Below are 23591 nucleotides of genomic sequence, written 5' to 3' on the forward strand. Positions count from 1 at the left end.
ATATTGCTCTAATCCATCCATTCCTATCCATCCGACACAATACTCCTTACAACAAGTGCCTTTAGGTCTGCAGGTGGGCCCCTGGGGTTCTCCACCCAACTCCCACTTATTCGCACGAAGCACCGAAACGGTAATTAACCCACATCTACCGCTCTACCTCTAGATATTGTTCTTTGTAACACAAATGGCAGAAAAACCGTCCTATAAGCCAGAATCGCAGCGCGATAGCGCGATCGAGATTTGATCCCGTCGACCATTGTGTGTGTTACGTAACGCCTACGCACGTCGTACATACGTACATTCACGGCGATCAGAGTGCACCTGTTGCATAGCGCACGCAACGCCGATTTGTACGCACCAGGTACGGTGCCATGCCGTACATGGTCATCCATCCATTTCGTTGTAACGTAGAGTTACGCTAAGGAGAGGCGGCGACAATCCGTAAAGAGATGTTTCGTATATGTGCTGCGAATCGAGGTCTTCTAGATGTAGCGATTTGGCTTAGGAAAAAAAAGGATGAGAAGAATGGAGGAACGAAAAAAAGAAGAAAAGTGGAGTGTCTGTAAATCCTTTAAGCTCCATTTCTATATATTATTTTAGAATAATGTTACTTTCTTGGCTCCCACGTGGAAAGACTCGCACTTTTCAATGAAGATCAGAAATTCCAAAACTGGAAGGAATTAGCAATCACAAAATGAAAGAGATAGGAAAAGAAATACTGTGACGTGATGAGGGAAGATAGGGAGGAATACGGTAAGGAAGAAGGAAGCAAAGGAAAGAAACAGGTAAAACTGTACATTTCAAACTTCAACATTACAAACTGTACATTTCAGTGAAAAAGGTAAGTATTCACGAAGGATACAGATACATAGACTAATAATAAAATAATAAAGAAGATGTTAAAAAAGTGATGAGAGAGCTAAAGGGCGACAAAAACCTAACATTCACAAATTTGCTCATAATATAAAATTCTAAAAATGTAGAAAACGTGTAAGTTACTCTTTAAAAAAAAGAAAACAAAATGTGATCATTTTCCATGAAGTCACAAAATATCAAACGCGTATTTCTTATTCAAAACATTTATCACCGGTTGCACATATACATAGTTTATGAAAATCGATTTTTCTACCTCAAATAAAATTAGGAATACTACATTATATTTTGGAGGATCTCCTCCGATTTGCTTATATACGGCGGACAAGTTTATTTATCCATTTGAAATTATCCATAGGTGTGCCGAAGACCAAAAAAAAAAGGAAGAACAGAGTTTGTTTCGAGTTTCGCTTAAATTTCACACGAAAGATTGAGATATGTAGTCCCGTAGCTGGATTTGGGTAACCCGTTTGAATTTTTATGATATCTTATGGATTCAGCTAAGAAACGTCTTGGTATTTAATACTTTAGCGCCACTGTCAATGATTAAAACATAATTTCGAACATCACTTTAATTCAATCTTCATATTTTTCTTGGAAAATACCTTAGAATTCTGATTCCAGGAATGGCAGATAGATAACGTCCTGAGTTCACCACTTCTTCTTTGGCTGCCGTGGTTTCAACGAAAACTGACGTAATGAGAAAGCTGTTTTTCTGCTCATCGTTAGAAAAATAGATATCCGTTGGAAACAACCGGAAGAATTTCGCCTTTAACCACTTGATCCAAAAGACCTTGGTTTAATCCCCCCGTTCACCCTCGACACCCCCGGCGAAAAATCCCCCACCTCAAAATGGAATCACCTTGTGAAGTGGGAACGGACGCGCTGACCCGTGGCCGCGATTGTGCAATCGGGCGCCGCCACCAATTCGCGGGAAAGCGAAAGCCTCATCGTAGTTGTCGTCGCCGCCGTCGTCCCACTATCGCCGAGTGCTACGCGCGCCGCTCGTCCTCGCTTTGACACTCATAAGGAAACATTTCGCGTCAAGGCTACCCCCGATCGGGTCACGAAATTAGGCTCCGATGTGCTTGGGAAACATCGTTTCGCTGCATCATCCAGAAATCACAGGTCATTGAATTTGCGAGGAAAACTCAAAGAGGAAAGGATTCGCATGCGTTTTTTTTCGCCCTTAGGTCACCTATTTGATCTCCGAGGCAGAAAGATGTGAAATGTAGCACGAAGTAAAGACAGGTATGTATAAGTACATATTTACTCAAGAAATAAGGTACAATACAAAATTACATGGATTTTCCATGAATTTTAATTAAATTTGCTCGAGGGAACGAAAGCCAAGTTGTCTCAAAAACACTACTGGATCTCCAAATAATCCCATCCTCGCTCAGAATCCCTGCATTTTACTTATTTATTTTTTTTTCGGAAAAAATGCGTATTTACACTGAAAAAATATTTTTAAAAAATTGCATAAAATTATTGCTAAAAAACCTGGAATAATACAAATCTAAATATAAATATATATATATATCAATAATCAGTACAATATGAATATATCTATGTATTAATCTAAATATATTACAAAAATTAAATGAACCCCATGCGGTAAATAACTACTCCATCTAAGAAAATGGTGGAGCTAATGACTTTGCGAAAACCAGGTCAGATGAAAACAGATTTCCGTGGAAAATTTTCTACTGTGGACATAATTCGTACAGAAAGGGAAGATGTATTACGTTATTCAAAACAAACTTAAATATAATTACAAAAATTGTCCCTAAAAGATGTAGTATACAACTAAAAATCCCTAAAGAATCGAAAGAAAGGCTTCTAATTAATGGCAGGGACTTGTCTGGATCTCATCTCCGAAGCAAAACCTTCGAAATTTCGGATCAAATGATATTTTATATATTCTTTTACTATTAAGTCAATAGCTGGAACATTATTTTTCTTGAGCAAACAGCCATAAAGTTCAGCCCTCTGAAGCCTTTTTGGGATTTTCTTAAAGTTTTATTCATGGAACCAACTATGTACGGCAAACAGTTCATATGCAGATCAGAGTTTCACTTGAATTCAAGTACTAGGTTTCAGAAAAAGGCCCTCAAAATCGTTCGCTACTTTTTCCTTTCAGAGTACCACTTTCCTGATCCCAAATCTAAGCCGCACAAATCCAGGTCAACGTAAATAGGCGCGCCGCATTTCCTCTCTTCCCACCTCTCTCGTTTACGAAGCGAAATGAGGCAATTTTAGCGTCGTTCCTCATTCACTAACTAACATTCACACGAATATATGGGATGCGTACGGTAATCGTCATCCTCCATCCTCGCTCCAAACTTTCGCTCTAATTAAAGGCCGTGAATGTGAGCGAGGGTGAGCGGCGAAGGAAAAAAACGCGCATATGAAAAGAAAATATGTAGATAATCATACATTCATGTATTCATGATTTTCATGTCAGTCAATTTATGATACCACAGCTAAGATTTTTCCGGAAGGAGCGTAGTTTGGGATACAGTTTGAGATATCTTATAAAGTTAGAAAGGGGCCATTAACTCGAACTCATCCTGCTTCTTATTCTCCCAAGACGAGTAACTGCAAAAGCTCCTCAGCTATCGCAGCTTTATCTCAGTGAGCCCCATTGATCGATATCTATCTTTTGCAAAGTACCTATAAGTATACTATGGTAAGGGTGACTCCTCAGTATACGTCTCTAGTCAAGGCTAACGTTTATACTTTTTTCAAACTTTCATTATTGCTGCAGGACGAATTTAGCGATTTGATCCAACAACGTTTTGGATTTTGGATTTTGGATACCGTACGCCAGAAATCTTTTTCCTCCTTTCCTTTGGACGAAAAAAAAACTGCAGTTACTGTAATAAGTGAATAGTTTTGAGGGAAATAAGCTTCAACAAAATTCATTTCTGCCTTGTCCAAAAGTACGAAAAATAATAGCCGGAAACATTACATTTCTTTTTCCTTTTTTTCTCATTCCTCATCCGTTACATCGAAATAAATACACTGAAAGAGAAGGTTATATTCTAAGTGGGTCAAATCTCAAGCGATTTCGTGAGTAAAAATCCCTAAACGGGCAATTACTGCGACGAAACTCTTCTATGGCGACCATTACTTTCTCGGAACTGTCGGAATTTTTCGCATGGGGTGCGTCAAACAAGGTCAACTCTGAGCTGAACGTCAGCCGATTACGGTGCTCCGCGTAGTTTCTCATTGTTGTGTTGATGAAGTTATCGTCGTCGTCGTCGTCGTCGTCGAGGTGGGCGTGGCCGGGTGCCCCCGTCGAGGACCATGTCTCGAGCCGGTTAACGATCGGCTATTTAGGTCAAGCGAGATGCAGAGACGATTAGTAGCGAGCGCGAGCGAGCGCGCGCGAGTTGACGCACAAATACACAACAAGCATTTATGATAAAACATGCTACGCGAGACGTAACGATGAGAAACGAGACGCAGACCTCGGAACACCGAACAACACAGCATGGTTGACCCATCGAACGCAGACCGCAGAAACGTCGGCGTATGCGCTAACCGGTAGCTACGGTTACGGTAGTAGCAAAGAGAGCATAACTTGATCGCTTCTATAATGTAGCTAGTGAAACTGGTGCTATAATAGTGTTGGATGTGAGAAAATGTAAGAAGAAGGAAGCAGACCACGTGAATGCAGACCAGACCGACGAGAAGCTGCACAAACGTCAACAGTGGGTCCCACAGAAGTCCCACAAAAGCTTACACTTTTTGGTAAAACGCACGTTTCAAAACTATATGCCGCATTTCAATACTATCAACACCTCTACAGAATCGTCTTACTACCGTAATCCTTTTTCTATGAACAGAAAACTACAGATCAATCTGAGTTTTAATCATTTTAAAGTGTTAGAATATCTTATTGAATACACCAGAAGAAAATGGAGAAAAAAGGATTTTTCAGAGCGTATGCACGAGTTTCGCATGACTGGTGACGATGTATCGTGAATAATGCAAATTTTCTGCAAATGCAGACCATATATAAAAGAATACATCCAACATAAATCGTAGTATAATAGAAATTGTAGAATAGACAGAAATTTCCCGTAAAGTTGGTGATTTCTTTAAGAAAACGTTTATGAAAAAACCATTGATCTTTATGAGAGCGCAGAAACTACAGTAACACTCCACAACACCAGAAAAAGTTCTGTAAGTTTTTTCAAGGATTTGACGAATCAAAATACTTTTGAAGAAATATACTATACGGTTTTTTCATCGAAGTGGGTCTCGGCACGATCGGATAAACTTACTTGTAATATCTTTCCGGCATAATGTACATTTGTAGCTCTTGAAATGTGCTTGCATTCGATGCCGTGATAAGGAGGAAGAATGACAGAACACTTTAGCACAGATGGAACAACGAAAACTCCCTAAATAGTTGCAAATCAATATATCGATTGAATTTATTCCGAAATGACCCGGTCCACAGCCTTCTTGGCTTAGAAATATTCACACTTTCACTGATTAAACTTTCTAATTTTCTTATTAGTATTAAAAAAAAGAGCCTTTGAAATTACCTAAGTTAGTGGGGATTCTAAACGCTCACGCTCTCGCCGTCTGCGCTCTATAATTTTTGACAGCCGTTTTGCATTAGATCACTATGGGACCTTTTTTCACTGCATTTTCATTCCAAAATTTCAGGAAACCCATGCTTGTCGCTGTTTCTTTTGCATTCACAAATACTCGAAAAACAGCTGTGATTTCAGGAACTAAATCTACCTTTCAAATCAGGACGTTTCAATTCAGCCCTATAATTCCCGCCAGGAATTCGAGATTCATCGCCAGATGTTGGACTTTTTGACGCATCCAACGAAGTCGAATATTTGATCTCCACGTAATCTTTTCGTTCATACTCGGTTGCTCCCGAACTTTCCACACTTTGTGCACGTTCTCTGCCGTCCGCACCACATTCGTCGATTTCCATATTTTCAGTATTGGCGCCGGTAGGTGTCGTATGAGCGGCGAACACTGGTCGGACCAATGGTTGTGGGCCGAGCAGCAGCTCCATAGCTACCATATACTGAAAATAAGGGATTTAATGGGAGGAGATAAACGAAAAGTGGTTAAATCAGTCGAAATACATACGGTCGAAGGAGGTAATGCTGATGGACACAGTATTTAAGGAAGATTCTTAGAAATTTTCTTTTTTTTTGTTGCTAAAATTCCCACAAGTCACCTCATTGGTTTTGTGGGGTGCACAGGTTATGAAAATTGCTGTGACCAACTAGTGCATCCACAAGTAGATAGGTTGCGAATTCACACAAGATGACACCAATCTATCAGTTATTTTGCGCTGCGCTCGCCGCTTTCTAGGATAGCCTGGCGGATATCCCGAAAACTGTGCCACAACAGCGATAGCCCCAATGTGGGTGATGTAACGAGCAACTTTGAAGGTATGACATTTGAGAAGTAGGCAAAAATTTATATTTTCATAGCTGTAAGATCTCTAAGAAAATTAATTCACAGACATGTAAGAGTATAAAGTTCATGGTTTCGAGAGGAACCGCTAGCAAAAAGAATCCTTGGAAAAGTACAACGACGAACCAAACGGCTGCAATCCCAACATCTCGGCCAATCCAAGCAAAACTAGGACAATCTCGTAAGCGCTTGCCTCGCTACGTACTTAAATAGATTTAAATATCAGTTCTCAAGAGATGCGCTAATGGTAGCCCTAGTTTTCGGGGTTACGTGCTTTTTCAGTGCAGAGAAAATAGTAGAAAAAGTAAAAGTGCGGCGGACGTTCACGCTGAAGTAAATTGCAGAGTCCATAATTTCGGGAGAAAATTCGCGATCGCACGAGAGAGAAAAAAATCCGGGGAATGTCAAGGTAGAAAGAATTGGAAATGGTAAAAGGAAAAAAAAAAGCCGCTCATTCAGAGATTCATTCAATTAGCGGTAAAATTATGCACGTTTCACTGTTTGCTGCTTACTCCAACAAAAATCGCAAAAATTGCTGATCTTCATGATTACGGTACACACTTATGATGACGTATAAATGTGAACCTTTTATACCTCGAAAACCGTCAAAGGTAATTGTTTAAAAAAGGCACTTCAAAAAATTGCACTTTCCACGCGTGTTTTCGAAAAAGAAAAGAGAAGAACAAGTTAAGAATAGAAGTCTAAGGGATTCTTTTTTCTTTCGAGTTATGTGTGATTAATACGTTCACTAAAGGAAAAAAGCAAAAATAAACAAAAAGAATGTGGAACCAGTAGCTAGAGAAGAAAGTTAGGGGTTAGATTTTGAAATAATTTTGAATTTCAAAATTAATTTAAGTTATATGCATTCAAGAAATTGAGCAAGTTAAACATAGAACCCAATTGTGAAATTGTGAAAATTTTTAAGATATTCAAGGTTGAACTTTGACATTAGAATTTTTTGCGAAAATCAGTAGGATACCAAATATCGAGCCAAAAGCAGGAATGACACATATCCAGTTTACGCAGAGCATATTTTTTTATTTCTTTCCTTTTGCTATTTTGAGAGGTTGTTTTTACAAAAATTATTATAACAAATTATTGTTGTACAACAACTATTGTTAACACTACAACAGTAATTACTACAGCAACTGAAGGAGGACTAAGAACAAGAAATGAGAAAGAGCAGAACAAGAAAAAAAGAAATTATAAGAGTAAATCAAAATTAATCAAAAAATAAATGAATAATAATAAATAATCAAAATAAAACTCTACAAAACATTTTACCACGGTAGGCATGTATGGAGATATGTGGATAGTGAAGCAACTCATCCGTAGAATTCAAAATTCCTACAATTCACCACAATTTGATAATCAGTCATTTTCAGTCTCTGTCATTTCTTTCAAAAAATTTCCCACTGATAGTAATCTGCCCTAACATATGTAGCTCAAGCTTTTAGAAGAAGAACCATAAGAACCTCATTATTAAGTATTTTGAGGGAAATTGCCTCTAATTGAACGCTGTACTATGTATTTAATGTATCAAACGCATGAATGTAATGAATAATGTATTACGAGGGACCTAGATCTCTACAACCAAATTTATTCTGACAGAAGATTATTTCTCACGTCCCATTACGAATAGTTGCTAATTCAGAGAAAGTAACTCAAGTACTGAAAATACGAACGCGAATTCCTCAAATAAACTGCCAGAAGCAGAACAAAAAATTAGGGAAAAGGTTATAAAATGGAAGGAAGACAGAGAAAAAAAAAGCGAGAGAAAACTCCAGAAATAAACAAAAAGGCATTTGAAGCGAAAAAATGTGCGTAATAGTATACAACCACATGCATGTGAATAATGTGAGGTTCTCCTTGAAACAAAACATTTTTGGTTTCTTTCATTCCTTTCGGAGGAACATTCTCCTGGAAATTTTTGAGAAAAGGAAAAGTTTCCGAGGAAAAAAAACAGAAAGAAAAAGAGGAGCAGAGCCGGACCTACACACGTACTAAAAAAATCTTTTCTACTGCGTTTTCCTAAATTATCACCTTCCTTCAAAGATTACTATTCAAAAAAGTAAATTTTGACAGAATTGACTGCTTAGCGTGAATTTTAGTTATTTCCGAAAAGACCAGAAAAGCTGTGAAATGCTTTTAGAAAATTTAAAAAAACACAATGTTTTCGGAAATATTATGCAAGACCGTTCGGTTTTCTCATGAATAAAATTTCAACAACCCCAGAAGTCAGAAAATCCAAAAATAAAATGAAACAAATAAATAGTCATACAACATTCGAGAGGGGACGAAATGTTACAGGTTTTTCTACCGTCACAATACTAAACAACCTAATAGATCAGAAAAAATCGTAAATTTATGCAGAATCGCTTTAAATGCTTCAAAACAATGTCAAACATGTGTATGCGTATGCTCGCATATTGCGGTTCGACACCCCCGTATCCAATCAGATACGACCCCATCGGCTGTCGTCTGTGTCCGACGTCGCCGAAGTGTCATATACGGGGCACCGAGATGTGGAACAGCATCTCTTCACCTACAAATTACGCACCTCTCCTATGTCGCTAACGTTATTAGCTGCTTAGTGAGTGGAAATTTCACGAGAGCATCATCCGGAAAATTTCAGGATTTGAAAAGTTCTCACTCAAGGAAATTGACAGTCATTAGGAAGACACTGAACAGTGTTGTTCGGAAATTCGCTAAAAGCGTCAGCAAGTGACAAGTCAAACTTTCTTATGTATGTTTGAAGAGCACAAAGTTTAGAGCTTGAATCGAGCAATCTGAAAATTCAGCATTTTTTAATGGAGAATTTTCCTATCCCTTCCGATCAAATTAGAGGGCTATTTCGCTTTTTTTTGAAAAAAGAGACAATATTTGCACCCATCATAAAAATCATCAAAACCCTAATCTTTCCTAATTATACTTTTGATCTAATAAATTAGAACTAGAGAAAATTCCTTTTTTTGAGTTGAATGAGAAAAAAACGGACACTTAACGGTTTTCGCTGACACGCTAAACTCAAAAGCGAACCCGAAACTCGAAAAATAGCCACGAAGCTTCCCCAATGATCGGATTTTGCAGCGATTTTAGAAGAACGAAACAAAGAATAGTTTCCTTGTTTCAAAAAGGATACCTAAGATTTTTTTCTGGGAGGTACTCGTTTTAGGAAAAAATTACCAATGTTTGCTGAGCTATGAAAAGCGGCATAAAAGCCGAAAAAACAATAATAAACAATTAGTTATACAATTTCAAAAAAATCAATGAATTGGAGAGGTTTCAGCATTAAAAATCACTTTATCGTATTCAGAAGAAAGTAGAAATGCATTGGAAATTATTGGTTTGTGAAAAACAAAAACAGACATATCCGAAATCTCAAAAAGTAGTGATTTTCTAATCGGACCTGAAATCAAATCGAAGAATAACGGTCGCGCCAACAGAAGCGAAGCGAAACTGGAATATTAACATATGGAATGAAAAATGGAAAAATGGAAAAATGGATATTGAAGAGAATTCATTGCATATCTGGACAAGAAAGGAAATATGAAATCTTTTGAGAGAAAAAAAAAACACTTCTAGCCTCAGGAGTAAATCGTTAGAACACGCTGGGCTTAGGGGCGCCGTAAGGAGGTCAGCAGCTCAGTCGACTTCATTCGGTGCTATTCACTAGCTGATCTCCGACTGATTCATGTTGATGTGAGCGACGTGGACGGGGTAACAATTGACGGAAGGAGAGGGGCTGACGCTCCGTCCGTGGACTGACCCAAAACGGCGGCGACGGCGGCTGCGGCGGCCTGACCGAGCTGTTGCTGCTGCTGGGATGAGTGTGGGTTGCTATACAGCTACATCTTTGCAGTAATCTATTCGCCTGTCGTCATTGTCGTCGTTGTCGTCGCCGCCGCCGAATCGGAGGACAACTCTCACTTTGGCTGACCTCGTCGGACTATGATTGCGAGCGCCGAAGCATCGTCGCAAAAGGACACACTGACCTATTCGGTGGTGGTGGCGGTTTTGAAAGGAGGCGTATGTATGTGAGCGGCAAAAGTAGCAATTTCCCACGAGGATGTAGAATGGATTTACAAGAAGTGTTTAGCAGTACTCTTGGTTATTTAGAATTTTCCCTAGTGAAAAAGCATCCGCCTGCAAAACCAATCCGCCTCTTTGAGCAATCTTAAGGAATGATTAAAATTCTGAACTTTGTGTTTGAAATAATGAGGGAGGAAAGAAAAGAGCTAATCTGACTGAAGCATAAGCAGTACCAAATAAAAATATTGAATATCAGCAGAATGATTTCCTTCAACACTCGACCGAGTACTCGTTTCTTCTAAATCTTTAGATCTTGACCAAAACGTCAAAAATAATGAAATGAAGATCCAGGAAGACAAAGAACTTTTTTTTAATGGTATGTCTTCGAAAAAAAAATTACTTTCACGTTACAGGATACGATTAAACTCCCATTTAAGTTCATCCCTGAGAATTACCCTATCGTTGGTTATTAATTTATAATTAATTTCTACTTTATATTTATGTTTTATATCGTTTCATGTCGTTTCCGTTGTCCTAATTAAAAGAGATGGAGAGGTTACCATCCAGAAAATCTGCAACACATAACTAATAGATGTGGTATCTTTAAAAATCCACATACGTAACCTCTTAAAGATGAAAACGCTCCTAGAGCATCATCTATTCAAAAAAGAATTTTACCCAACAATAAGGACACTTTCTAGCTGCTATGGGACATTAAAAGCCGATAAGATCAACGTTAAGTTCAAGAAGTATTTATTGCCAAGCACTTTGCAGAGTCAAGGACCAAGCAGCATCATAAACAAAAGATTTGAAAAAGAGAAACAGAGCTACACAAGAGTATTTCTTTAGTAGACCAAAAATATGTGAGATAGAATGAAAAGTAAAACTACAAAAAGAAAAAAAATACACATGCACATGAAAGACAGCGATCATCTCAAGAAGCAAAAAACAAAGAGGAATAGATATAATGAAAAAAGAAATGAACAGGTTTAAGGAAAGAGAAAGCATGGAAAGAGAGAAGAATGGTGGTTTAACTAGGCGTTGAAGGATGTGCGGGGAGAGACAGCGGTCAGTCAGCTGAAATGGTCAGCTGACCAAGTCAGCCGAAGTTATATAGTTATATAGTTATATAGTTAGTTATACGTGCAGTAACATTTCTAATAAAATATAATGTGAGCGAGAGTAAAAATGTGACGTTGGAGGTTAGAAAAACTCCTGGAAATATCCTGAGATCAAAGATTCTAGAACTAAAAACCACACAACGCGAAAGTCATTTCGATGACGATTCAAGGCGATAGTGGACACTTCTAAAAGTTGCTGAAGCACGAAATTCTGATTCTTAGCGTATTAAGGTCAGAAGCAACGAGCCGCATAAGCATATTATTCTCCTCAACTCGATATGTGGTGACCGACCAGAGATGTTAATCGCCGCGATTTCTGCTACTGCTACCGCTGATTTGTGGCGCGATGCTACTGGAAGAACAGGCCGTAGTTTCAAGCCGAGCCGATAAGCAACATCAATGCATAATTGGGGTCACCACAGCATCGAACAGCATTTTGTGGATCATTCGATCACAGAGCTTGTCCGCAGATTAAGAATGACGGCGATGATGTCGGGGTGATCAATACGCATACTTTGCATGGCAACATCACTACACATGAATTATTCATTGTTTCCTTGAGATTTTTCATTACGCCTCTGCTTGACTTCTCCACCTTTTCACCACTAGGTTAGAAACCTGGGAAATATTAACACAATTACTTAACAATGTCCTCTTCAGTTGATGAACAGCAGTAACCTGCGGTCCAGCCGACTCCGTACTATAATATGAACAACAACAAAAACAAGAGGTTTCTCAAAAATCACAACAAAATGCAGTGCAGTCAGACTAGAAATCCGAGATGAGATACGCGCTGATCAGACAAAAACGTGCGAGAATCTAATGTTATTTTGTGGAACGTTAAGGTCATCCAACAAACCTGTAGGTGGTACTGTAACTTACAGTAAGAACTAGAATATATCTACATGGGAAAGTAACATTCATTGTCATCAACTGGACTATTCACTTTATTTGTCATCTTATGCTCAGATGTGCAATCACGTAGCACCAACGATATAGTTTAAATGGACTGAGCTGGGACATAATCCACGCCCACAGAGATTTCTGGAAGAATCGTCGTCTCCCAGCGCACAGAAACCCACTGTTTAACCTGTTTTGGTAGGATACGTTGATTACTACAAATATTCAACGATTGAAGGGACAAGAGGTTCGGAAGTGAACGAAGTGACACAACCGCATCTCTGGAGTAGGAAAAATGAGAACAGAACGCAAAGTCTACACGGGAATTGTCCACTAAAGAGTGAGTAACGACAGAAAGTGACATCCAACGATGGAGTTTCACCTCTCGAACGTCGTCGAAGTGAAATGCGAGTTTGAAAACGAAGACGCGCATGTTCACCTGACCGCCTTGCGACGCGTTTTCTTTTGTCGTTTTCGCCTTCACAACGAGAGAGAGCGGGATGCTTGACACGGTCATCAAAGTGAGGAACGAGTGTTTTCTTACGCGACAAAAGTTCCAAGTGAGGAGCGTTGGGCCGAGCGATGCGGCGCGAACCGTACGCGGGAGAACAGCGAAAGGGCGCACGGCGCGGCGCCTAGGTGCTTGACCGCGTTTCGGATGTGCGCGCGCAGTGCAGACGCCATCGAGAGCAGCATCGCCGGACGTGCGCCACAAATTTGGTAGCCGTCGACGAGCTGGAAGTGGCTGCAAGTCGGCGACTGAATGCGCTGCGGAAAAACAACGGAGAAATCTTGACGAGTCGGCGAAGAAGCGGAGAAGACGCGCTACATGGCTAGACTAACTGAATACTTTGGACCAGATATCAGGGCTTGTGCTCGTTTTTACCAGAACAGCTGAAATATTTTTGCCTAGCTAAGAATTTTTCGGCGATTCTCATAAAATAAGACATAAGAAGACTAGATAAATAACGTGAACAAAGTGTACAGCTGTACGGAAAAGAGGAAGGAACACACAGAAAGGAACGCAGAGGGACAGAAGTTGTTGTGCGTACAAAATCAACATTCAAACGAGTTAGGCAGACTGTACTGGAATTTTGTATACATATTTATCAATTCTACACCTGGAAACCTTTAAAGAACGGCTGAAATATTTTTGCCCACGTAAAATTTTTTTCGGCAATTCTCATAAAATAAGACATAAGAAGACTAGATAAGTAATCATAGCTTACGAAATAATTTAGGGTGGGTACAGACATAAGACGAAAAAAATATGTAGCAAACGATTCCGCAACGTCTACCGCTACTAAATGGATTACAGTATCACTCGGTCACGCAAAGAATTCCATGCGGTGAAAAATAGGCGATTTTTCTTAAATACAGCAATAAAAGGATATGAATGGTGAAATAGATTTTTCCCATCGAGTTTGTATGGAAAATAGATGAAAATTCAAGATTTAGACTTAAAGGTGGTGCAAAGTAAATGAAAAAACTTTGAAAAGTAGATGAAGGTTGTGGTCGCTGCAAAGAAAAGCGAAACATTTGGGAAAAAGTCGCAAATAGTTTTCAAAAAAATTAATTAAAAATGATAGCATAAAAATATCCAGATACAATAGAAAATGAGAGCATTCTCTATTTTATAAAGGTAAAAACCTCCTGAGTATAGCTCGTTTATAATTGGTCCGTATTCTCATAACTGTTCGAGCAAAGCTATACGGTAGCGAGAGAGGTTTGCCAAACCATTGAATAACGTTTTTTTAAAAGATCCTTCAACGTAATGTTCAACAAACTCTTTGGAAGTAAAAGCAAATTCGTGGATTTTTGTAGAAGTAGAAATTTTTTGCAACTTTACAAAAGAAATAGTAAAATTTTACACGAAGAATAATAAAGTTCCTTTTCATTGCCGTAAACAGAAGAGCTACCACATTTCTTTAGAACTCGGCTAGAACTTAACGTTGGAAGAAATTTTTCGTTCCCTTGAGAAAAATTCCTGCATAGATGAAAAAATTAAATTTCTTCTGGAAAGCCACCAAGAAATGCTCCAGATGAAGTTGTGGGATCGAGAGCAAGTCTGTAGCACTGTAAAAATGAGGAGGTGTACTGTAAAATTTTGCAGACAAGCAAAATCGTAGCCGATTTCTCTGATAAGAACTCACTCATTCACGTCACTCGCATAAAAACTATTAACTCTACGTCTAACAGCGAGCGAGCGAACGAGTAACATCGCAGCGATTTCGACGACACTCAGCTATTACCATGGACAACGAGGTGATGTGATGTGCACGTGCGTGGGGGCGCATATGTTGATGGTTCGCCTCCTTGACGTCGGGGCCGGCGGCCAGGGAGGAGAGGCTCGGAAATGGGGTCGTCGGGCCATACGCGGTTGTATGTGTGCGCGACCAGACGCATACATACATAGATACACATACACACACATACACACATACACTCAGCGAAAACATCGCCTTATGTTGCATGAATCGCGCCACTTGTAGATGGGCGCGAATGAGCGCGTCAATTAGCAGGTGCGATAAGGCTCGCTCGCGCCACTAGCAACAACATACTGCGATCGGAGCGGACAGGAATGCCGGGCATGGATAATGGAATGGAAATGATAAGGATGAAAGGAACATATCTTCTTTAAAAAAAAACTCATTCTCGAAACTAACATTGGATACATCCAGGAGTATCCGGATATAGCCATCCGTGCCTTGAGTTACTTATTTACTTACTTAGTAACCATTCGTAACCATTCGTGCCTTGAGTTTCTTAGACAAAATATGCCCCATAGTCGAATCTTTGCTATATGGTCAACGCGAACAGTAGCCAATAAGTTTTTTTTTTTTTCATTCAATATCACATGATAACTCTTAAATAGAACCAAATCTGCCTTTAGGTAGATTTTTTGTGGAATTTAATGGAGGGGAGAATGGAGGCGATGTAGTTGAAAATTCTCCAATTTAAATCTATTCATGAAAAAGACCTACAAGGAGACCAATGACCAAATTAACCGGCTAATAATAATTGGGTAATTATAGTAATGAATAATGATGATGATAATAATAATGTTAATAATAATTGGGTAATAATAATTGTTAATTAATGGGTGAATAACAGTAGATAATATTAATAGCTTTAAAAAAGTTCATTCATCTACTAATTCCCAGTTTCTAATTGTAAAATAAAAAATTTAGCCTAGAAAAACAGAGGGTACTTCTAAATTCAAGCAAATCCTCTCAAAAACGCATTTTCCTGCAGAAAAATCACCGAAAATTCTCTTGCTATCAACTGTTCCGCAAGAATTTCCAGAGAATAACGAATTCCTGGAAATGAGCGATAAGAAACTAGGAGAGAAAGAGAAATAACAAGAAAAAAGATATTACTGGCCAGTAATTCGCTATTTTCGTTGGCTTATCAGCTACTGTTGCGGTTTCAGAATCCACATGATTTCGATCTGGATATAATCAGAAAAAAAAGAAGGCAGTGATAGGAGATTTTCACACTTTTTGAGCAATATCCAAAGCTTATTTTTCCTCCTCTACTATTTTCATTTATCATTCAATTCCACTTACAGTATGCTACTTTCTAGAATAATTGCGGAACAGTAGGAAGGAAAGAACATTTTGGTGATCTTACACCTTCTTTTAATGTCCTCAACAGAATGAAAAGGTCCTTCTTCATTTTCCTTTCCCACATCAACTATCCTCAGGAACTGATCGCTCCTCGTTGCCAACCGTCGTGTTCTACAGGCTGTCACTTTTTGTAAACTCGTCCAACTGCTCCACTCGACCGTCCGAGTATTCTAGACACCTAGGAGATTTCTACATGTTTGACTTTTATGGAATTTACGTCTGTCGCCGCAGGTAGTGAAGAATTGGTTGCGGTGCCTGCAGAGCAAGACCGACCAAATGATTTCCGTTGATGCGATCGGTTCAGATCATTCACAATAGATCTGGGATTCTGGTCATCTACCAACTGATCTCTCTTTGTGACTACGGCAGTTCTGGATGAAACGCTTCATAAATGCCTTACTATGCGCAACGTTAGTTGCATCCAACTGCACATACTGGTTCCACTGGGATGATGGGAACTCATTTTGTCTCATTTCGTCCTTTTAACTTCCGCGTTGGCGTTATTTCTTATCTGCTACAAAATCTTGAGCTTTTTTCTCTTTTTTCTTTTTTCCCTCTTTTGTTTGAAATCAATGATTATTCCAATGTCAAACAAAATCCTAACTGATTGTTAATGATCTCTTGGGTCACCGTTGAAGAACACTCACAAGACATGGGACCGAGTGCAGTACATCGGTGAGCTACACTCTTCCCACATCTAGGCTTATTTTTTTACAGTTTTTATGTATTTATTGAGTGATTTATCACCTAACAAAATCACATAAAGGGTATTTCAATGAAATCATACCAATAAATGGTACAGTAACAAAATACTTGAGCAAGACTCTCAAAAAGGTTTTGCTCCATGCCCTCAACATTCAAAACACACGTTGTTGTTTGACCGCGACTCTGTGAATTTTAACCTCTTAAATTTAAAAGTGGGGAAATATCCTTTACGTGCAAAGAACGTGCTACTCCAACATGTTTGATTTACTCCAAAATACAGATTTCTGTCCATGTACTTTTTTTTATAGTTTTATTTTATTCTATTTTTTATATACTTATATTCGTACAAATGTTTAATTCCTGATTTGTTCTTTTGTTTACTGTGTGCTGTAGATCCCATTGCAAGGAGAAAAAAACGAACCAAGTGGAAAAAAAAAACTGAAAAAACCCATTACATAAATGCTGACCATTCGCAAAGGGATTTTTTTTTTTTGCAAAAGTGCTGAATGGTTGTACCACTAAAAGAAGAAAATGTTGTATCCTAACGAAGCTCTGATATAATAGCAAAAAAAAATCATAGAACTCTAATTTCACAAAAAAAAGACTCAAAATTAAGCCTTCAGTTAGATATAATCTGACCAAAAAACCCACATTAAAATCTTAGAAGCTCTATTTCCAAGAAATACTATTCATTCAGCACGGAATAGTACATTCATCCGTCTAAGGTGTGTAATCCAGTTCCTTTTCACTTTCTTCTAAGCCCAACGATCCTAACGGGAACAAGTCCGAGCTTGTTCCTTTCACCTCCGTGGCCTGCAAACCCGGTGGTGACGATGGCGAAAAACTCTTTGTAGACGCAAAAGCGTTTCGTTGATTGTTTACATTTCATTTTTCAGGGTTCCGTCGATTTCAAACGAAAGAAAAGGTTAATTTCAGCAGGAAATAAGGATGACGAAAAATTAGCCTGATAAACTTCGACAATGCAGTACAACTAGAACCAAAAATAGAAAGTCAGAGGAAAAATCAAAGTTCGGAAACGATGTGGAAAACCCCTTTATAAGAGGAAACATTTAAAAATCAGGGCGCGCTGTTCTTATTTCATTTCCCCTTACTACCGCTTCTTAGCTAAAATTATCTCAGATATCCATGAAAATTCAAATTTGCAACTATAAGAGAGCCGAAAAAGTAAAGCTAATAATTAAGTAAGATAACCATTTTTTCACAACTAACCCGGAAATTCGAAGATTTCATTTGCGATTTGCACTGATCATTGAAATGGGAAATTGGAGAGGCGTTGAAATTAACGGGATAACACATTAACAGCGTAGGCTTGCTAGGCGAGAAAGCCTAAAATATCCCACTATTTGCAAATTCATTATGAAAGGACAAATCTTGTGTAACTGTTTAAATATCTCTAAATAAAACATAATAAAATAAAATATTTCTAAATATAATATACTTTAGAAAATAAAAAATAAAAGTTCCCCAAGTTTTCGATAAGTTCCTTTTCCGATAAGTGAAACAAATCTTTACGCTTTCTAAATTTGCATTTTGAAGGTTATTGGGAGTTAAGAAGTGAAAAATTAAATGTTACTTCCATACTATGTGGAACGAAATGCATTTTAAGGTTTAAAAACATTAAAAAATTCTATATTCTCTAATCAACGCTACATACTGTTCATTTCTCTTCTTTTTGTCTTGTTCTACATATGTGAACATCCTTCTCTCCTGAACAGAGTTTGTTCCTTCTTCCAGGATTAGTTCACAGTCGTGATTCCTTCCATAGTACTTCTTTACGATTTTCTACATTCCTTTTTTTCTTCCTTACGCTTTTCTTCTTTCTCTTTTTGCTCTTTTTATTTCTTTTCCTGCTTTCTTGTCTATGTAAGTAGCTTTCCTCTCCGTCTTTCTTTTCAATATTTTGCTTTCCATTTATATTTTCATCTTTTGTAATCCTTTTGTAAGTGGAATTCTTGTTGTTATCGATGTGGAATTGTGGAATTCTTGCTGCTTGCTTCCTGTGTAGAATCGAACACAAGATTTTTCCTCTCATCTCGAGTTTTTTTTTTCATAAGAGCATTCGTTGGTCTGATTTTTTCTCTTTCCTCTTCGTTCTGCAGAAAGTTATTCCTCCTCCTCCGGAAGATCTTTACTGGCTATGCAACTTGTCTTATTTGAATAGATGTCGCCGTAAGTTTTGATTTTCGAGGAGTTATATTGAAAAAAACCCACGTTTTCTTCTTCTACATCGGTGAAAACCACTTTTTTTTTCTAAAGTGGGCTCAGAAGCGTTGCTCGTGAGCGGCTATGACAATTTTTCTCATAGTCCACTCCGAAAGCGAAAGTTACTATAATGATTGTGGTTGTTGACGATGTTGAATGACGGGGTGCGCAGGGCCGGCCGCGGCGATGTCGATGCCCAGGTCAGCAGAAGTAAAGTGGGAAAATTTGGGGCGAAACGCGCGACTGCTGCTTCCGTGTCCTACTTTGGCCTCAACATCGCGTTCACCTCATCCCAATCGAGTCACGACTGTTTAACAACAGAGGCTAGAGGAACACCTGAACAACCTGTTCCTACTATGTATTCACATGTATGTTTTCCTCCGGCTTCAGAACAGCGCTCGCGTTTTTGGCTTCAGATGAAAGGGAAATGCAGGGCGTTTTTTTTTTGGGGCCGGAACGTAAAATGTGGAACATCGTCAGTGAGTGTTCGCAGCAGTGAACAACAACAAAAAACACACACAACAATAACACACAACTATAAACATCGCTACAGTGGTAGATCACCGTGATTTATGGTTTTCCGTCCCAAAATAGTCAGTAAGTACACTTTCGAGCACCGACGCCTGCTTTTCTTTGCGGAGCATGATACCCCAGCTGCGTAGCGCAACTATTTGCCTTCGTTTCCAATCATTGAAATGTACGGCGAGAACTGGTCCCTCCTCACTATTCAGCGCTAGTGTACCACTATCGTTAACCAAGTGAGGAATGTTTATTGTGTTTTGTCATTGCTAATATTGTCATCTAGATCCACAGAAACATTTTAAAATGTAATCAAAAGAAGCTTTTTTTTAGAAATTAGCAGAATTCGGAATAACAGTTCAAAGATCAGTTTTCGTTTTTCGTTTTCTGTGCGTACGAAGAAAGCGGAGTAACTAAGACAAAATAAAAGTTCTGAGAGTAAATTAGACTTTGATTTGTTTCAACAAACTATGTACCGAATGATTTTTCACTACAACACAACAGCAAACAGCCGGATCTCCAGCTGTAGTTGTAAGGTGTTCTTGAAATGGCCTTATTTTATAGAATGAGCCGCTTGCAGAAGATGCTTCTATTCGTATATCCCAGAGAAAAGGAGCAATTTCGATTTTTTTTTTGGAAGAGAACTATTTTCTGGAAGGATTACAGTAATATTATGCTGAACACAACTAGAAAGACCATTGTAAAGTCCTTTAAACTCGATTGTGTTACAGCGTCTAAGATTACGGTAACATGGAACACTGGAAACCGTAATACTGGAACCGATGTGCTCTCAGAATCCCTGTTTTTTAGAGAACGATCCGAAGGACTGAAGAGGGCGGAAGACGGCGACGTGAACACAGAAGCTTAACCTCTCCAAAGGCAAAGATTCCCTCCTAGTTTCCTAGATTTTTTCCTGCTCTTCGAAAAAAAAAACAATAACAAAAATTCGTTGAGACCAGCTAAAAAAAAGTGGGACTTCTTCATCAAACTTCACAGATCATTTCCATTTTCCTTCATGAACCATCGGATATTGCCTCCTCCAGAAAAAAAAGAACTATTGATTCGTCGCAAGCTGTGATTAGCACCATTTAGGGTTGTGGCCTCAATTCAGACCGTAACGCTCGCTCGTGTCGTATTTTTTTGTCGCCACGCTCCCGAGGTCAGCGTAACACGCTGACATTAGCGATGAAAAGTGAAATTGCACTTTCACCATCGTCGCACACGCCAACCGCCGCCACATGAACGATACAGCATAGGTCATAGATGAAATAGGCGGGGGAAAAAACGTTGACGAAAGAATGCACCTCATCTGACGCCGGTTGCCAGACAATGTGACGGGGGAGAGGGGTGCATGTAGCAGTACGATAGCGGTGATGGTTGGCAGCGGTAGACAGGGCGGCGACATTAATAAAAAGCAGACATATTGCGCCTAGAAAATTCTTTTTTTAGTGGAAACAAAAAATGTGAATTCTAGAAACCGTTGCGAAGCAGCACAGTTCAAATATTGCAAAATTATTTCAGAGATCAACATGGATTTCGCTGAATTCTAAGCTAACAAAAGCTTCACTCTGTTAAAATTTCCCTTCCTTTGACAATGAACATCTGGAGTTGATTATTCTTGATTAACGTCATTATAAAAAAAATATACTTTTTTCTGCATTCTGATGAGTAGGGTCAAGGTTTGATTGGTTTGTTTTTTTTTTGACTTTGGTTCGGTTTTTTTAGTTGTTATGTTATATTTTGAAATACATTTGACATTTGCAAAAATACCGTTCACCTCGAAAGTATCTCAGCACACTTTTTACATACTATTTTTATATTTTACAGAATAATAATTTCTCAAATAATAACCAATAAGTAATCTTAAGTAATAAGTTAAGTAATCTTAAGCTTACTTTTGGCTGTGTTTGTGATTAAGTAAACTTTTGCTTGTGTTGGTAGAGCGATGATTTAAAAATTATACATCTTAAGAACTGAGATTTAGAGGGTAAATCAACTCGGCAGGGGATAATGTCGAGCTCCAAAATTATCCTTCACCAGACTGACAGAAAGGGACCGTCTGAGAGACTCATTGGGAGTGTACCAATTGCTGAGACTAGCACTTTTGCTGGCTTTCGTTGAAGGGTAAAGGATAACGTGCGCAGTGGTGATAAATCCGTGCGGGATGCGTGTACACGTTCGACTCCAATTCAGAATCGTCTCACGTATATGAACGCGGTCCCAGGCGGGATATCAGATCAGTGTTTTATCGTTCAGGGAGAAGCTGGTATCAACACTGGATGTGTGAAAGGCTTGCATGTTTAAGAACGTTTCCGAACCAACTATCGTGCAGTTGAATCCAAAACTGTCACCGAATGCAGTACATCCACCCTTTGGTAGTTTATCTATTTATTTACCGAGAAACAGAACTATGTCATCAACAAAAGCAAGAAAAAAAAACAAGATCAACTACAATTCCGCTCAACTCCGCTCACATAAAAAATGTTGCAAATAGTTGCAATAGAAAACTATTCCTCGAACAGTCGCTCTCATCCACACCTCAGTCCACTAAGCATTCGAATGGAACGTTCTTTTTAGGTTCTTCTCAGGTTTGAACTTCGCATACTATGAAATTCGCATGCTATGAACGGATGAAACACACGGCTTTCTTAAAGACACTCCCGAAATATGAAATGAGGAGCAGTTGCGGTTTCTCTCCTTACTCCTTCTTTTCCTTACTTTTCCTTCCGAGAAATGTCAACTACACTAGAAGCGTAGTTTATGGGATAAATAAAGCTGAAGGCAGCATTTCACGAAATTGACGACGCTAAGGCATTTATGGGACAACAGAAAGTTGGGATTCTAGATGACGAGTGTGAGTATGATCATGCTTAGTTCTCTCTGATCAACCTGAAAATCCCCACCCCTACACGTACGCGCCGCATACGTGAGCGAGCGGTCGAAAATCAATGAGGTTTCTTCAGCAGTCTATTCAAGTAAATAAAACCAATGGTTGCTGAGGATACCAGAGACTGTACTAGGGTATCGCGTTCTAACGTATCTCGTTGGAAATAAGGTAGTTCTCACGACTTTTCTCAGGACGATTTGATGATTTGAGCGTGGCCACACTTATACTCTCAATCTCGAACCCAAACTATATGTTATTTCACAGAGAACTCAACTTCGTTTATTTCGTGATATGATGTCTTTAACTTATTTATGCGTATTTATTCCATCTTCCTATATACTTTTTCTTGGCATTTATTACTTACTTATTGCTTACTTTTTTTTTGGCAGGAAAGAAAAATACTGCAGCAAGGAGAGAAACTGTCACTCTTTTCATTTCATATTTCGGGACATGGATGAGAGCACAAATGAACATACCTAGAACCGAAACGTGGATTTTCGAGTACCAATGGTTCTCAAGTACATTGAGTTATTTTTTCATCGAACAGTTCCGCTGTCTCCATTTTAACGTAATAAACACAGTAAATACTCAAACGAAGTCCCAGCACCAACTCTTCCGTCTGCAGAACCCGAAGTCTTCGTGACTAATACATGTAGTGGTCATACGATAAACCATTATAGCATCTGACAAATTAACCCCCCCCCCCCCCCACTCTGTCGTTAATCTGCGCGATAAAGTAAAAATGAAGTCCACAGTGTTGATCAACCCCATTCACAACCGCGTTCATTTCAGTTCAGAATTGTTTGAGCTTTCAATGTATTTTCTTACTTACTTTCGCTATCCGGGTGTGATCCTAGATGTTCGGATGAGGAAGCAACTCGCTTTCCTACCCAAGTACTCCATAGATTTTTAGTGAGAAAGATCTAACTATGCAAAGAGGAAGAAAGCAAAAGAACTTCAATAATCAGAAAAACAATAAGAAATCCAAAAATCAAAATGTAAAATAGAATAGTAAAATGGATCTTCTCTGAGATTTTAGACTCTTACAAACAAAAGTCCTGCGATAGCCACTACTTCTGCATATTCGTCAACCTTTCTTTTGACCTCCTAGTAAACCTTAGCCCTTCAGTACAGCAGTAAATCTCTAACAAATGAAGAATTCAAAATAATCATAATAGCGACAGAAAAAAATCGTATTAAAAGCGTGAAAAGTTAGCAGAAGCTTCAGAACACGGGCTC

General features: G+C 38.7%; 1 protein-coding gene across 2 annotated transcripts; it reads right to left on the reverse strand.

Annotated features, from left to right (window-relative positions):
- Window positions 1-384: 384 nt before the first annotated feature.
- RB195_011525 (uncharacterized protein) lies at window positions 385-5935 on the reverse strand (the record flags this gene model as incomplete). Of its 2 annotated transcripts, XM_064192975.1 has the most annotated exons (3): window positions 385-482; window positions 5169-5288; window positions 5638-5935. In XM_064192975.1, 3 exons carry the CDS (start codon window positions 5933-5935, stop codon window positions 385-387), a joined length of 516 nt encoding a protein of 171 aa, XP_064050558.1. The 2 variants fall into 2 exon arrangements, with proteins under 2 accessions (XP_064050558.1, XP_064050559.1); XM_064192976.1 differs by lacking the exon at window positions 385-482 and having other exon boundaries at window positions 5131-5288.
- Between the last annotated feature and the right edge of the window lie 17656 nt (window positions 5936-23591).

This window comes from Necator americanus, chromosome III, assembly GCF_031761385.1.
Source record: "Necator americanus strain Aroian chromosome III, whole genome shotgun sequence".
In the NCBI taxonomy this organism is placed as follows: domain Eukaryota; kingdom Metazoa; phylum Nematoda; class Chromadorea; order Rhabditida; family Ancylostomatidae; genus Necator; species Necator americanus.